Source organism: Melopsittacus undulatus, chromosome Z (genome assembly GCF_012275295.1).
Source record: "Melopsittacus undulatus isolate bMelUnd1 chromosome Z, bMelUnd1.mat.Z, whole genome shotgun sequence".
Lineage (NCBI taxonomy): Eukaryota > Metazoa > Chordata > Aves > Psittaciformes > Psittaculidae > Melopsittacus > Melopsittacus undulatus.
In genome coordinates, this window is record NC_047557.1 from 84923824 (window position 1) to 84937962 (window position 14139).

Here is a 14139-nt window from a genome sequence, read left to right on the forward strand (position 1 = left end):
AGCACAACAGCAGTTTGCTGCTGAGGAATGGGCATGGGAAACGCTGTGCAAAATCAGTAACTACTACATTATGAACTTAAAGAGCAATCTGAGCTTCACATCACCTATTCTTCACATGAGAAACTGATGTTTTAAGCTTAAGTACTGCTCGTGATGGACCCTGGACAGCTTGGGTAACCCATCTCAGCAGCTCCTCATCTCCCAAATGTTGTAAGCACAGCTTTGCAAAACAGCTTCTCATGCATGAGAATCATAGCTATGATAGCATCACAGCTAGCTCATGCATGAGAGTACTCATTCACATGTACTAATGCAAGTCATCTGCTACACTAAAGACAGAATGTTAAGACCTGAAAAGAGAAAAGAGAAAGTCAAGAGCATCTGCATTTGGAACAGCAATTGGTACTGGCTGGATTTTAGCTGATCCATTTGTGACAACAAAACTTTCTGGGAACCAGCCTTGTCCTCCTTTCCTAAACCAGTCATATACCTGAGAGCTGACTTCATACATCAAACAGAATCCTACTCATCTGGGCACTCATGATGTCACCACGCACAGTGAATATGGAATGTGAATACATGATGTAGTAATATATCTATACCTGTGGCCACTGGCCTCCTGATAACGCCCGCTTGGTGATCTCTGTGACTGTATTCTTCCGTGAATCAGGGTCTTGACGCGAAACTGATATAGGCTGAAGGGAACTTAAAATTGCTGTGAAAGAGAGAAAGATTTTTATTTATCTTATACTTGTGCTTAGAAAACACATGGGCTCAGAGCTTTCTTGTAGCAAAAACTTGTTATTTTCATATTAGGAGACAAACTGCACAACAGCTTTCACATTAAATAGGTGAGAAGAATGTTATTATTGTCCTTGTTCTGCAAAATGGGAAGACACAAAAGAGAAGACATACCTGTACTGCCAGCAGAAGAGGTGTACAGTAGGTATAAACATGACAAATTCAGACAAACACATTCTACTAATATTGCGGTAATTATTCACTAAGCATTTCCATATAATTGTGAGGAAGAGACCTGATCTGACCATGGACCACACTCAGGCCTAACTCATCCAGACTTCAACCAGCAAGTGGTTTGAGCCTATGCTGAAAAAGATGTCTCTTTTTAGTTACAAAACATGCACTGCTTCTGTGTAAACTGCAGAGAAAAAAATGCCCTCATACAGAAGCCTATATCAGAATGTGTGGACTGATTAAAATGTGGTAAGAAATCCTTCTTCAGGAAGGATTGTCTTTTATGTCCCAGTCCTGTGCTTTTAAGAGAAGGTATGTTATCAGTTAGTTTATTTCATACAAGGACGTTTCTCTATGTTGCCTACTGATTTTAATTTTGGTTTACTGTACAGCCAGCAGAAAGTCTACAGCTGATACTAGTAATAAAGCAAACAGGGATTTTTTTGCTGTGCCAAGAGGAGGAGAAAATATTAGAAGCATGAGTCATCTGATCTGTTCCATTCTCTGTGTTTCCTTTTTGAGTAACTTCTCTTTCATTCTTTCCTGGTTTGACTCCCACTAAAAAAAAATCCGTAACAATGCCTGCAAGCTTAAACTTACAGATATGGTATTTTCCAGACTGCTGAAGTTTGGGTCTGCTTTTGAAATAACCTTCACTAAGCCATGTTCTACATCTGTGGGACACACTGCTGAAAGACAGCAGTCAAACAGATTTCTCAAGCTACCTACTGGGAGAATTTTAAGAGAAGGCTTCTAGCCTGAGCAGTTATGAAACACGCTTTCAGCATAAAGCAAACTTGAAGTTTGTATTTCATACTGAAGATGCGTATTTCAAACTTAAAGACATTATATTTCACATCTGAAAAGAAGCAGCATACTTCTAGACATTCTGACCAATTCAGAAAGAACTTGTCACATGAATTTCACTGGAAATAATCTGTCAACCTATCAATATCTTTGGACTTTAAAGATTTAAGGAAGTCTAACTATAAATCACTTTCAGAGAGATTTTTGGCCTCCTGTCAAATTGCTGACTTCTAACATTTTATTTTTTCACAAATACTTACTGCCAAATACTGGAGTTGACAGGTTCTCTGTTCTAGACACTACTGATGGCATTCCAGTTAGGGCAGAAATAATGGCGTCAAAAAAGCTCGAATGAGGAGCTGCAACAAAGATTGGGGCTTCCTGTGGAGTTGCTATTTTCCCTTTTACTTTAACTTGAAAACCCATTACGAAGAACAAGGTACGAGTCAGGCATGAGAGGGTTGTCTGGATCATCCTCCTTGTAAATAGAAACACAAAAACATAATCCATCTTACAGTCAGTATTTCTTTCTTACTTTAAAAGAAAGGCCCATAAAAGATTTCCAAGTTCTCACCAGCACTGGGGCCAGGCACAGGATATCAGTACTAGAGCATGGAAGAGTGTAGGGCTGATGGGTAAGAAAGTAGACATACAGGAGGGAACATCATCTTTTCATGTTGAAACCAGGTTATAATTTTAAAGTTAAGGCAATACACAGCACCTTGCTAAACCCTCCTCCCAGGAACGCCATTTCTTTTCCCATATTTTATAGCATTGTATCATAACAGTATTGTGAAGGCAGGGTGGGTAATTAGCAGATCCAGTATCTTTTGGTAAAAACTTAGGTGTCTTTGATACTGTCCTTTACTATCAGTTTTAAACAAGTAAGATTAAATGAGTGTTCCCTTACTGGAACAAGCTCCCTCTGTACAACATACGTTCCCTTCATGGGACTCTCCATAACCTCTCAGCCTGTTAGAATTCATTACCTGTGTCTCCTCCTCCTGTGCCCAGTGGCAGTGCATGGCAGCCAGAAGGGAACTTCATTACTCTGAGGTCAGAAGCTGAGCAACTGAACCCCAAAACCCACAGAGGCAGCTATAGAATACTCCTTGAAGGGCAACATAGCTGAGAGAGGAGTTGTCAAAGCTAATTTTGTAATAATTTATAGCATGGCAGGAATGACAAAGGCTACATAGAAACTCAGCCTATGTAACATTGCCAAGTACTCTTATTAATGAATTTGTCAAATATTCCTATGAACTAAAATAAGTACTGGCTTACAAATAATTTATAAAGATTTTTATATATTTTTTGGCCTCAAGGCAATTGACAATCTACCTATTATATACCTTAACCATGCCAAGTGCAAGGTCCTACACCTGGGTCACAGCAATCCCAGGCACAACTACAGGTTGGGCAAAAAGGAAATTCAGTGCAGTCCTACGGAGAAGGACTTGGGGGTGTTGGTCAATGAGAAAATGAACATTAGCTGGCAGTGTGCGCTTTCAGCCCAGAAAGCCAACCATATTCTGGGCTGCATCAGAAGCATGACCAGCAGGTTGAAGGAGGTGACCCTGCCCCTCTACTCTGCTCTCGTGAGACAACACTTGGAGTATTGTGTGCAGTTCTGGTGTCCTCAACATAAAAAAGGACATAGAACTGTTGGAACAAGTCCAGAGGAGGGCCACAAGGATGATCAGGGGACTGGAGCATCTCCTGTATGAAGACAGGCTGAGAAAGTTGGAGCTGTTCAGCCTGGAGAAGGCTGCATGGAGACCTCTTAGCAGCCTTGCAGCATCTGAAGAGGCTTATAAGGATGTTGGGGAGGGGCTTTCCATTAGGGACTATAGTGACAGGACAAGGGGTAATGGGTTAAAACTTAAACAGGTGAAGTTTAGGTTGGATATAAGGAAGACCTTCTTTACTGTAAGGGTGGTGACGCACTGGAATGGAAAGTTGTGAATGCTCCATCCCTGGCAGTGTTCAAGGCCAGGCTGGATGAAGCCTTGGGTGATATGGTTTAGTGTGAGGTGTCCCTGTCCATGGCAGAGGGGTTGGAACTGGATGATCTTAGGGTCCTTTCCAACCCTAACTATTCTGTGATTCTATTTAAAAACCTCTGCTCAAACTATAAAATAAGCTCATCAAAAAGTTGCTTCACCTAAATGGGTAAAACTAGGATTTGACTGAAGAAAGAAGGAAAGGAGTGAGGGAGATGTTAGGGGAGGAAAGATATAGTCCCTTGTTTTGTGTTATAAAATAGAAAAACCCACCACAGATTTCAAAAAAATGTAAGTCACTTTTTACCTCCTCCATCCTTTCAGTGGCACAGATCCTTTTCTGGGGTGCTGGAAAGTTGCAATTGATGCAAACAGCCATGCTAGCAGTATAATGAATGTCATGCATGTGGCACGGAGGGGCAGCAAAACAGTCCCCTGAAGAACAGCCTGGGAAAAAAAGAGAGGGAAAATGTTAAGAAATGACACTGGTATCTGTGTAGTTACATTATATGTACTTAAAAATACTACTGCTACTGCTATGTCATGTAGTAAGGAAAGCATTAATGATGCCAGTGTTCATATGGGAAGTTGGTCATTCACAGCATTTCATTTTCTCTTTTGGGTTCCAATTTCTGGTAAAAATGAAACATCTGAGTATTTAAGGTTTTGGCCTGGATGTTGTTAGACAGAGAGGGTGAAGGGAGTTTACTGGCTTTCATTTTAGTTAGATTTGGTCTGCAGCATGCAGCATACATTGGGATGAATCTGCCCAGCTGTTATGTATCTCCATTACCAAGCCTTCTGTCATTAGCTGCCTGTCTAGAAGCCATGTGGGGTTGCTAGGATGACTAAAATGTCCTCTTGTCTTTTCAAAATGGCAGATCTTGTGTAGAGTCACAGTATTGCTGCGAGTGATCCTCACTGCTACTGCCTGGGATAGTGCACATGCAACACAACAGCATTTCTCCGGTTGGTAAGTTTTGAAGTTTTCAGTAAAACTGTACCTGTGGTTTAAGGCAAAGGTTCAGACCTTATGGTGCTGCTGAAGCTGCTGCAGCGATTCTTGGCTCATTGCCTTTAGAAGTGGTTTGCGCAGTGCCCACTGCAACATACAGCTGAACCCTTCTGATTATGCAGATTAACCTGTTTCCTCCTGTTTGAAGCATCTTGGATATTAACTTCTGTGCTAGGACCTCCTTGAAATTTTCATAATAAATTGAGAAAGCTTAGTTCTCTTTCCTCCCTGCAATCAGGAAACTGTTATTAGCTTGCTTTAACTTGAAGCAAAGGAAATATTGAGAGCTGTGGTAGGGTCACAGACATCCAAGGTAGGTAGTAAATCCAGTATAAAATGTATTCCAGCTTGTTCACTGCTTATTCAGTTCTTCACATATACTTGTAAGGGGAGTGGAGGGAAAGAGAAACACTAACATGCCCTGGTGCAAATAATCCTCCAATATCACCTCCAGCCCACCTGCAAGGAATTTTTTGCTTACATTTGTTCCTGCACAGCTCCAGGAAGCGAGTGTATTGGCACAAGGCTGTTAACAAGCAGCTGTGGGGCAGGGCAGGAAGAAATTCTTAATTGTTTCACATCAGTAGAGTAGGCTAGAAACTATACCCTGAAGGTTGGCCTGTATGGCACAACACAGTGCTATGTAGATTGAGCAAGACTGGGTCTGTGAGGCAGGTAAACCGTGCCAGCTTGCAGAAGTCACAGCCTAGCATTCCTGGTAAGCTAAGAAATGGTTCAACCTCATTTTGGCACCTCATCCAACTCAGCTACCACTCACCAATGAGGATAAGCTCTGTGTGGTTTTTAAATTGTATTTGAGCTATGTTTTAACCAAAAGACCCTCAAAAACTTCGAGAGTGCATCATCATTGGTCCCATACTGAGAGCTCCACTGTTCAGAAGTATGGGAGGAGTTTTTCAACAAGTTTAACTTATGCTTGTGAGCCTACTGTTTTTATGCTTTACCATTTTTAAAGAAAATTTACAACTGAACAGCAGAGCTCCCTTCTCCAAATCAGCCTTTCTAGTTAGCTCTTTAGCAATGGCTATTTGCTGTACAGGAAAAGCAAGACTATTAATAATAAGTTTTACAAAACAGCTTGCATCATACATACTTGTACTATGATACTGATGAAAATTAACAAGAATTTGGGGCCTTCAAGACTGTGCTCTGTACTAGAAAAGGCACAGACCAAACATTACGGTGGATACATAGTGCACATGAGGATAAGCATGAGAAGCAGGGTCACAGTATTAATGCTCATGTTCTATAGACACTGACATACGTTTCCAGGAGAGATCTGAACATTTAGATATGATTATTTCCTCCTTCTCTATAATTTCCTCCTTCTCTATAACAATTGTATATAACTAGCTATGGGATTTTTACCATAACTTCATGGACAACAGGAGCAGGACTGCTCTGGATCACAGAAGTGGGTTCAGTAGCTGGATATGAGAGATTTGGCCCTGGAGATCTATGGCTCCCAGATATTGTGAATCTGAAAAACTCAGGAAGCAAGTCAAGCCAACCAAGACTCCCTGCTTGTCTCTCAAAATCAGATGTGTCTTTTTTTCTCCATATGCATCCTTTTGTACTATGATCTATAGTCCCACTTCAACTGCACTCAGTTATCCATAATGGGCAGCATAAGCATAAATGAGTGTTTTGACTTCAAATAACCTTTATCTTTATGAGAAAAGAATATATATGCACTGACCTACAACGAAAAATAAAGGATGCAAAAGCAAAGAATCCCTTCCTCAAAACTTCAATAAAATCATCAATCTATTTTAGGCAGATGTGCAGGTGGTACTGATTTGCTGATGCAAGCTATTGGCTGCCTAGGTCACTGTGTAATGAGGCAGAATTGATTTCTGCTCCATGCAGAGCAGAGTAAGAAAAGGACAGAAAAGAGAAAGGTCAAGGCAGACTAGGAAAGTATAGAAGAAAAACATACAGTAAAAAAAACAGGCTTAAAGTTTAGTAAATACTGAATGTGATCGGAGCTGCTCCAACTTCTGCTTACAGTAATCATGAAGATGGAATTATTACCCAGAGAACCTTCTGTCCCATTTGGAATCACCAAAAATCATATTGGCTGGTAAACTATTAACAATACAAGCTATTAGTGACACAAGGACTGGCAAAAAAAAAAAAAAAGAAAATCTTCTTACTCCACTTTTCAGTCTGGCTACAGCAGACTTTCATATTTAAAGCTGCATGACATGCAAACAGCAAGCTTGTCTTTCTTTCAAGCTCCATTCATCAGTGGACAGTAGCTTTTACACTCAAGGACTGCACCAACCAGCTTTGGGTTCCCAGAGGATTTTGAAACTGTGTCTGTTTTTATCAGTGTATGTTAAAGGTTCAAGCACAGAATACAGGGGATGTAACAATCCTTTAACATGCAAGAATGGACAAATATTACACTTGATTTAAATGTTAAGAGAAAGGACACTTCCCTTTTTGAAGGAAAGTAACACTCCCTGGTAAGGCTCTTGATTCCCAGCTGGCCCAGTACGCAGTGCTGGGCAAGAGAGGAACAGGTATTTACAGGATAAAGCAGAGAGTAAGAAGCATCCTAGGCTCTATGACTATAGCTGGAAAAAAAAAAAAGAATAACGTAGGACACAAAAAAAGGTGTCTCTTTTGTGCCTACTACTGCAATTTTGCTTCAAAGCTCACCAGCACTGGACGTGGGCCCAGCTGAGTGCTTTTCCTTCCACATGTATTGTGGAATTACGTATGGCACGTGTCTTGCCTTAAGACATATCATGGCTTTCACCCCTTCCTCCTGAATGAAAAAAGTATGATGTATTTACTGTACCCAAAATGGCAACTGTAGTTTAAAACTGCAAGCTTTTTGAAAGTACTATGTGCATCCTCTAGGAAGAACAGCCAGCACAGACAGCTGTCCGCTTCTCAAACCTCATTAAGAGACCGGTTTTGTTACCTCAGGGTTCATGCCTACAGCTAGTGATTCAAAGGCCCTTGAAATGTGTTTGAGGCTGCTAGTCAAACATAGGGGATAAAAAGATTTGAATTTTTTTTCCAGGTCTCTCACATTTCCGCCACTCTGCTACCTTCAGGCAAGTGTTTTTTGTAACTTGAGGAAGTTAGATGAAACATAAAATATTTAGTTGCACATCAGCCTCTGATATTTATAAGGATCAGCAAAAAATGCTGTAAGTTAACCTACACACTGACATACTCATTGTCCTCACTGAGATGTCAGTTCATATTTGGTTTATAAGCTGTTTTTAAAGAAAATGCTTTTAAAAATGAAAGCCCGGAAATACTGTTTGCTTCCTTAATTTTACAAGTTCCCTGGAAGTCTCGTGTGCACTTGCACACAAGCTATGCTGAGACACTATCTAGTTCAGAAGTCTAATTCAGTTCACCAAGTGACACCAAGCAGTGCATGAAACTGGGAATACCTTCTTTTTGATGTCTATACTGTAATACGGAATGAAGGGATTAAATCTTACCCTCTCCCCCTGCCTAGGCTTAAAAGCTGCCTAAAGTGAGTTAAGCATCTGAAACAGGGTTACTGCAAGAAGTTATTTTCCATTTTAAATTATCCTATCAGAGAAGTTATCATCATCTTCACTCCGGATCTGAGTCAACTGACGCAATACATAGATGTATAGTATTTAATTTTTGAGGTTTAAAGATTAAAGAGTCAGCAAACCAGAGTCACACAGGGCTGCTGTTTTCTCTATCAGTAAGATGTTATGTGTAATCTTTTCAAAAGCCTGTCACAAATCTTGTGTTTCAAGCTGATGAATTGTGTGTGTAACAAACAAGCAGTCTGTGGACTATGAGGGGTGACGGTTTGAAGAACTGATTACAAAAAGTAGTGACTTTTTTAGGCTGAACACCTTTGGCATTTTTGCTTTGACCATTTATGTACCAATGCATTTTCTGCTGTCACTAGCCTAGATCAGGAACCAAATTATGCTGTACGTGGGAAGGAAGTATTTTTCCTAGATGCCATTTCCTGGAAAAGCCAAGGGCTGTAACGTTTAACGGAGCGTCTGTCACGCCGGGCTCGCCGCTGCCCCCTCGCCGACAGGCCCGGGGCTGTCACCGCTGTACGGTAGGCCCGGCCCCGCTCCCGTCATACCGGAGCGCGGTTTCGGCGAGGCAGGCGGCAGTTTTGAACAGTTTGTATTCTCCCATTGGAAGGACATCTTTTTAAAACAACCACTGACCTTCACGCCGCACTGGAGACAATCCCTTAGTTCAGAGCAGCTAAAATAACGCTGGTTTAGAGAAGCTGTCCGAGCACCGCGCCCGGCGCAGCACTACCGGGTGACTGCCTCCACGCTAGCCCGCGGATGCGCATCCCCACTAGTGACGACCCCAGCCCGACCCGTTCCCGCTGGGCAGTGCCCACCCCAGCGTCCCCTCAGAGCCTTACCCGCAGCTTGTCCGTGGCTCTCAGGGGCCTCGGGTGGATGAAGGGGTTGAGCACGGTGGGAGGAACGAAGGATTGCTGCCTGGGCAGCGGCAACACCCGCTGCGCCATGCTCCCGCCGAGTACAGCCACCCCTCGCGATTGCGCATGAGCCGTCGGGGTGCCGCGGCACCCTTCCCATGCCCAGCCCACCTCGGCCGGCCCTGCCCGCCGCGGGCAGCCCCGCCTCAGGGCAGGTGAAGGTGGGCCGGGCCGCATTCAGCCACAGGCGGCGCCAACGCGGGTGTCCGGAGGGGACGGTGCTGAGGCGGGACACGCCGGGGGCGACCTTGAAGGAGGGGCGGGGGATTACTGCCGTTGCCGAGTGGCTGCGGGAGCAGTGATCGTTCTTCTTTCCTCTCATGTCCATCTCCTTGAACACCACGACGCTGGCTGCTGAGGCGGTGTATGCTGTGCAGTGTTGCAGCCGCGTTTTGTGTAAACACTGACTACTCAGGATCAAGGCGGTCTGTTTAAGGAAAGAAAAGGCAAAGGTAGTCATGGCATACAATTGAAGTAGTTTCTGAGACGGATGCATTTCCACGACTGCAGGAGGCTGACACAGAGAGTCTGTCCCTGGTTAGGTGAGGTCTAGAGACCCACTGCAGCCTTTCTTTGTGTGCTGGCTTCTGTGGGATCTTTTCTCGGCCTCTGAGAGAGCAGCAGCTGCCCGAGGGCCGCCGAAGGCGGGCAGGCCGCGGGGCAGCTTGGGCTGGGGAGCGGTAGAGCACCCAGCACACTGTTCTGCAGCGCCTTCGGCAGGCGGGCGCCCTCGAGCACAAATGCTGGTGCAGCCCAAAACTAAGTTTCAGCCTGTCTTTAGGAAGCATGGTTTCAGGTTCTCGTGGTCACCGGCGGCAGCGGCGGGGTGAGTCATCAGCCCGCCTGCAGAGAGTACTGCTCTAAGACCACAGGCTCCTGGTCTGCTGCATGATGGTGGTTCAGACACTTGGTTTTATTACGGTGGTTTTCCCTTTCTCGTATCTGCCCTTCACACAAAAACATTGGTACTTTCCAACATGTTAGTCTGTATTTTGCTGGACTGTTCGTATTGCTGTACGAAGATAATTACAAATGCCTCCTGGTTCAGTTTGCAGTTTGATGTGACTTACCACAAAGATATAATCAGAATTAATAAAACTTAATTATTGTAAAGTTATTATTTGTGTTTTGCAACTGCAGGTGCTTAAGTAGTAATCATGACGATGTATTTGTACTTACTGAAGTCTGCCTTTAATGGAAGCTTGATGAGTGTAGGATTTCCCTTGGCTGGTTTCTGGGGTCTTTCCGTAATTGCCAGTCCTTGCAGCCAGCACTGGACTGTGCAAAACCCAAGAGCTGTGTATGAGTCAGACCAGCACAACTGCTGCAGAAAGTAAGGCTGAGGGGAAACTCTAGAGGGGAACTATCATTTCTATTTCCATCATTCTTGACAGATGATTGTACAAGCTCTTCATAAAGCCCCATGACTTTCCTATCTGATCCGTTCATCACTGGTATTATCTTGAAACAATTTTTTCCCTATCTGAGCAGAGTCTTTGTCATTGCAATTCATATCCATTTTTGGTGAATGCAAGAACTCTTCACTTTCCTCTTTGCAGCTACTTTCTGCACTCTCAAGCTTTTACTGTACTAAGTGTTCTAGTGTTTTCAGGTTTTTTCTCCCAGGTCATAGTTGCTAGATATCTGAGCATTCTTAATGTTTTCCTCTGGTCTTTCTCCAGTAAGTCCATACCTTTCTTAAAGTACCCAAACTGGAAACACTACTCTCTAAGAGGACTGACCAGGGCTACTGAGTGGGCAGGAAGGATTAATTTGTGTCTAACACATGATACGTATATATACCTAAATGGTGTCTGCTTTGTCACTAGTGTGACTCTGTGATTCACACTGTGATACATGATAAAACTTAGATCCATTTCTGGACAATTACTTGTCATTTATAATGACTGAAGTTTTCCTTACCACATGATGGTAGTGATCTTACCTCTAGAACTCAGAAACACTGAATCATCCGCCATTACAAACGTGATGATTTTATTATGTAGAAGAATGTTTCAGGTGACTTGTATGTTTGTTAGAAACAATGATACTGATACTCTTCTCACCATCAAAAAGGCTTAATGTTACAGGCTTCAAAATACAAATACCCTGCAAAGCCAGTTTTAATGTTCAGAATGCATGAGAAGGTGTGATCCTATGTAGTTTTTTGGCTCAATTGATATCAGCATCTCTACTGAGACATAATTCATTTTTAGTCTGTAAATCTAAAGTGAACATTGATCAATGATTCACTAACACAAAACACCACCAAGCTTTTGTAAAACTAATGTCTGGCATCACCTCCATATATTTCTTTCTTCAGAAGATGCATAGGGTGCTGGAGATAGGCATTGAAGGTACAGTAACATTATCTAGCTGCTATTTGTTTTCCTATGTTGAAGCTACAGCTTTAGTTTTGCAGGTCACTCGGGAATATGCATGGTTTCCTGAAAGCTTTGCCCTGCATTGCCTTGATTCTGATACCCTAGAAACTGTAAGAAAAATGGCTCTGGACCAGGTTTAGCTTCTGTATAAGCTGAAAGGTAGGGAGGCTCTGCAGAGGGATCTGGACAGGGTGGGTTGATGGGATGCGGCCAGTGGTATGAAGCTCAACAAGGCAAAGAGCTGGGTCCTGCATTTGGGCCACAGCAACCCCCTGCAATGTTCCAGGATTGGGGAAGTGTGGCTGGAAAGCTGCTCTGTGGAAAAGGACCTGGGGATGCTGATTGACAGAGCTGAACATAAGCCAGCTTGTGCTCAGGCAGTCAAGAAGGCCAATGGCGTCTTGGCCTGTATCAGAAATAGTGTGGCCAGCAGGGCCAGGGCGGTGTTCATCCCCCTGTAGTCAGCACTGGTGACGCTGCACCTTGAATCCTGTATTTAGTTCTGGGCCCCTCACTACAAGAGGAACATTGAGGTGCTGGAGCAGGTCCAGAGAACAGAGCTGAAGGGCCTGGAGAGTAAGTCTGATGAGAAGCAGTTGAGGTAACTGGGTTTAATCTGGAGAAGGCTCAGGAGCTACCTGAAAGGAGATTGTAGTAAGGTGAGGATCAGTCTCTTCTCCCAAGTAACAAGTGATAGGACAAGAAGTAATGGCCTCAAGCTGTGCCAAGGGAGGTTTAGATTGAATATTAGGGAAAAAGTCCTCAGAGAGGGTAATCAGGCATTGGAACAGGCTGCCCAGGGAAGTGGTTGAATCACCATTCCTGGAAGTAGTCACAAACTGAATAGATGAGGCCCTTGGTGACGTGGTTTAGTGCTGGTCTTGGCAGTCCTAGGGTAATGGTTGGACTTGATCTTAAAGGTCTTTTCCAACCTAGTTGATTCTAGGTTCTATATTAGTGATACATGAAAGCCCAGTAAACATTTCCATAGTGTAAGACAGGGACTCTTCTATAATATAAACAGAACAGCTTGCTTTTTTTTTTTTTCCCCAGTGTACAGAGCTTTATAGTTTCTAATATAAATTATATATACAGTTTAAATTGGACTAAGATACTTTCCTCATTATAGCTGCCTTTGGGACAATTTACTCTGTCTTCCTGGCATTTGTAAAAAAATACTCCCAGTATACCTTGTTATAATGATTTGTCGTGGAAGGAGAAAAATAACTGCTACAGCTGGACCCAGGACATGATTTTAATAAAGCTATAGTAATTTCAAAGTAATTCCAGTATATATCAATTCTATAAAATGTGAGGTAAACAAAATCATATACTGCTTAATATGAAACTTTTGCAAATGTCTTTTTTTTTAATATCTTTCCTCAATCATTTCTAATCTGAAACAGAAGCTAAAAGGAGTTGCCTTTTTTAGCATTTACTTATTTAATTATTCTGATTAAGGCTGTTGTCTTACCTTTATAAAACGCGCTCACGAAGGCTTTTTTCGGTACAGAAGCTGAAAACCTGTTTTGCTTTTGCATCGCTCTCTGTTTGCATTTGACAGAAATACGCCATCTTGTGGCCACAGTAGCGTAATGCTGCTGCACAGTAACTTCCTCCAGGACTAGCCGGAAAAATCCAATCAAAACTTACTTACGCAAAGTACTGTTCTGATTTACCCGTTTTTGTGATATTAAATGTGAACTACTTGTGCAAAATGGGTGGGAGACGAGACGTAGATTGCCAATATGTTTCCAGTTTCAGCTTAACTTCTTTATTTCTTTCCACGTTCTCCTCATGGAACAGTGCTAATGCCTTCCAAGAGGCAGTCTGGGCACAGCCGACAGCATGCTCTCTCCAGGGACCAGTGCAGCCAAAAGGTAGAATGCTAGTCACAGAAAGTTTGCCTTTCTCCACCTGAGACCGTCTTCCAGTGTTACCCTTATAAGCGGTGTAGCCTCAAAAGTTTTTGTGCTTTGGCCGTGCAACATACAACCTCAGTACCATGCTGTGTAAATGGCACTGTGGAGGGCTGTCATGGGTATTTTGAACTAAAAAGCCATAAACATTTTTGATAGTTGTATATGAAAATCAGAAAGGCATTGTAAGAGGCTTTGAGGAGACACAAGCTTAGGGCTAAGCAGTGTGGACGTACTTGTCTCCTTGATGAAGTCTGCAGGAAGAAATGTGGTCTGTTGTGCAAACAGTATCAGCTGCAATAGTAACAAAATACTTACTGTGAAAGAGGAATTAGAATTCCCCTGTACTGTTTCAAGATCTGTACTGATAAAGGACAAACTAAATGGCAGACATTGGGGAAAAAAGATCTGGTTATCAGAGGTAACTGAAACAAGCATTACTAAACAGTCTTCAGAAGTAATATCTTTTTAGTGTTGAATAAAAAATGCCATCCATGGGAATGTTCAGTGGGGCTAACACATGGTATAATCT

The 14139-nt window shown here is 42.7% G+C and overlaps 1 protein-coding gene across 1 annotated transcript in view; it reads right to left on the reverse strand.

Annotated features, from left to right (window-relative positions):
* LPCAT2 (lysophosphatidylcholine acyltransferase 2) overlaps positions 1 to 9369 on the reverse strand; it is a 31802-nt gene extending 22433 nt beyond the window's left edge. The window contains exons 1-4 of the mRNA XM_005152225.3: positions 9227 to 9369; positions 4093 to 4232; positions 2043 to 2260; positions 603 to 715 (exon numbers count right to left, since the gene is read on the reverse strand). Coding sequence (XP_005152282.1) covers positions 603 to 715; positions 2043 to 2260; positions 4093 to 4232; positions 9227 to 9334 — 579 coding nt within the window. The 5' untranslated portion in view covers positions 9335 to 9369. The remainder of the gene's footprint in view (positions 1 to 602; positions 716 to 2042; positions 2261 to 4092; positions 4233 to 9226) is intronic.
* Positions 9370 to 14139: the final 4770 nt, after the last annotated feature.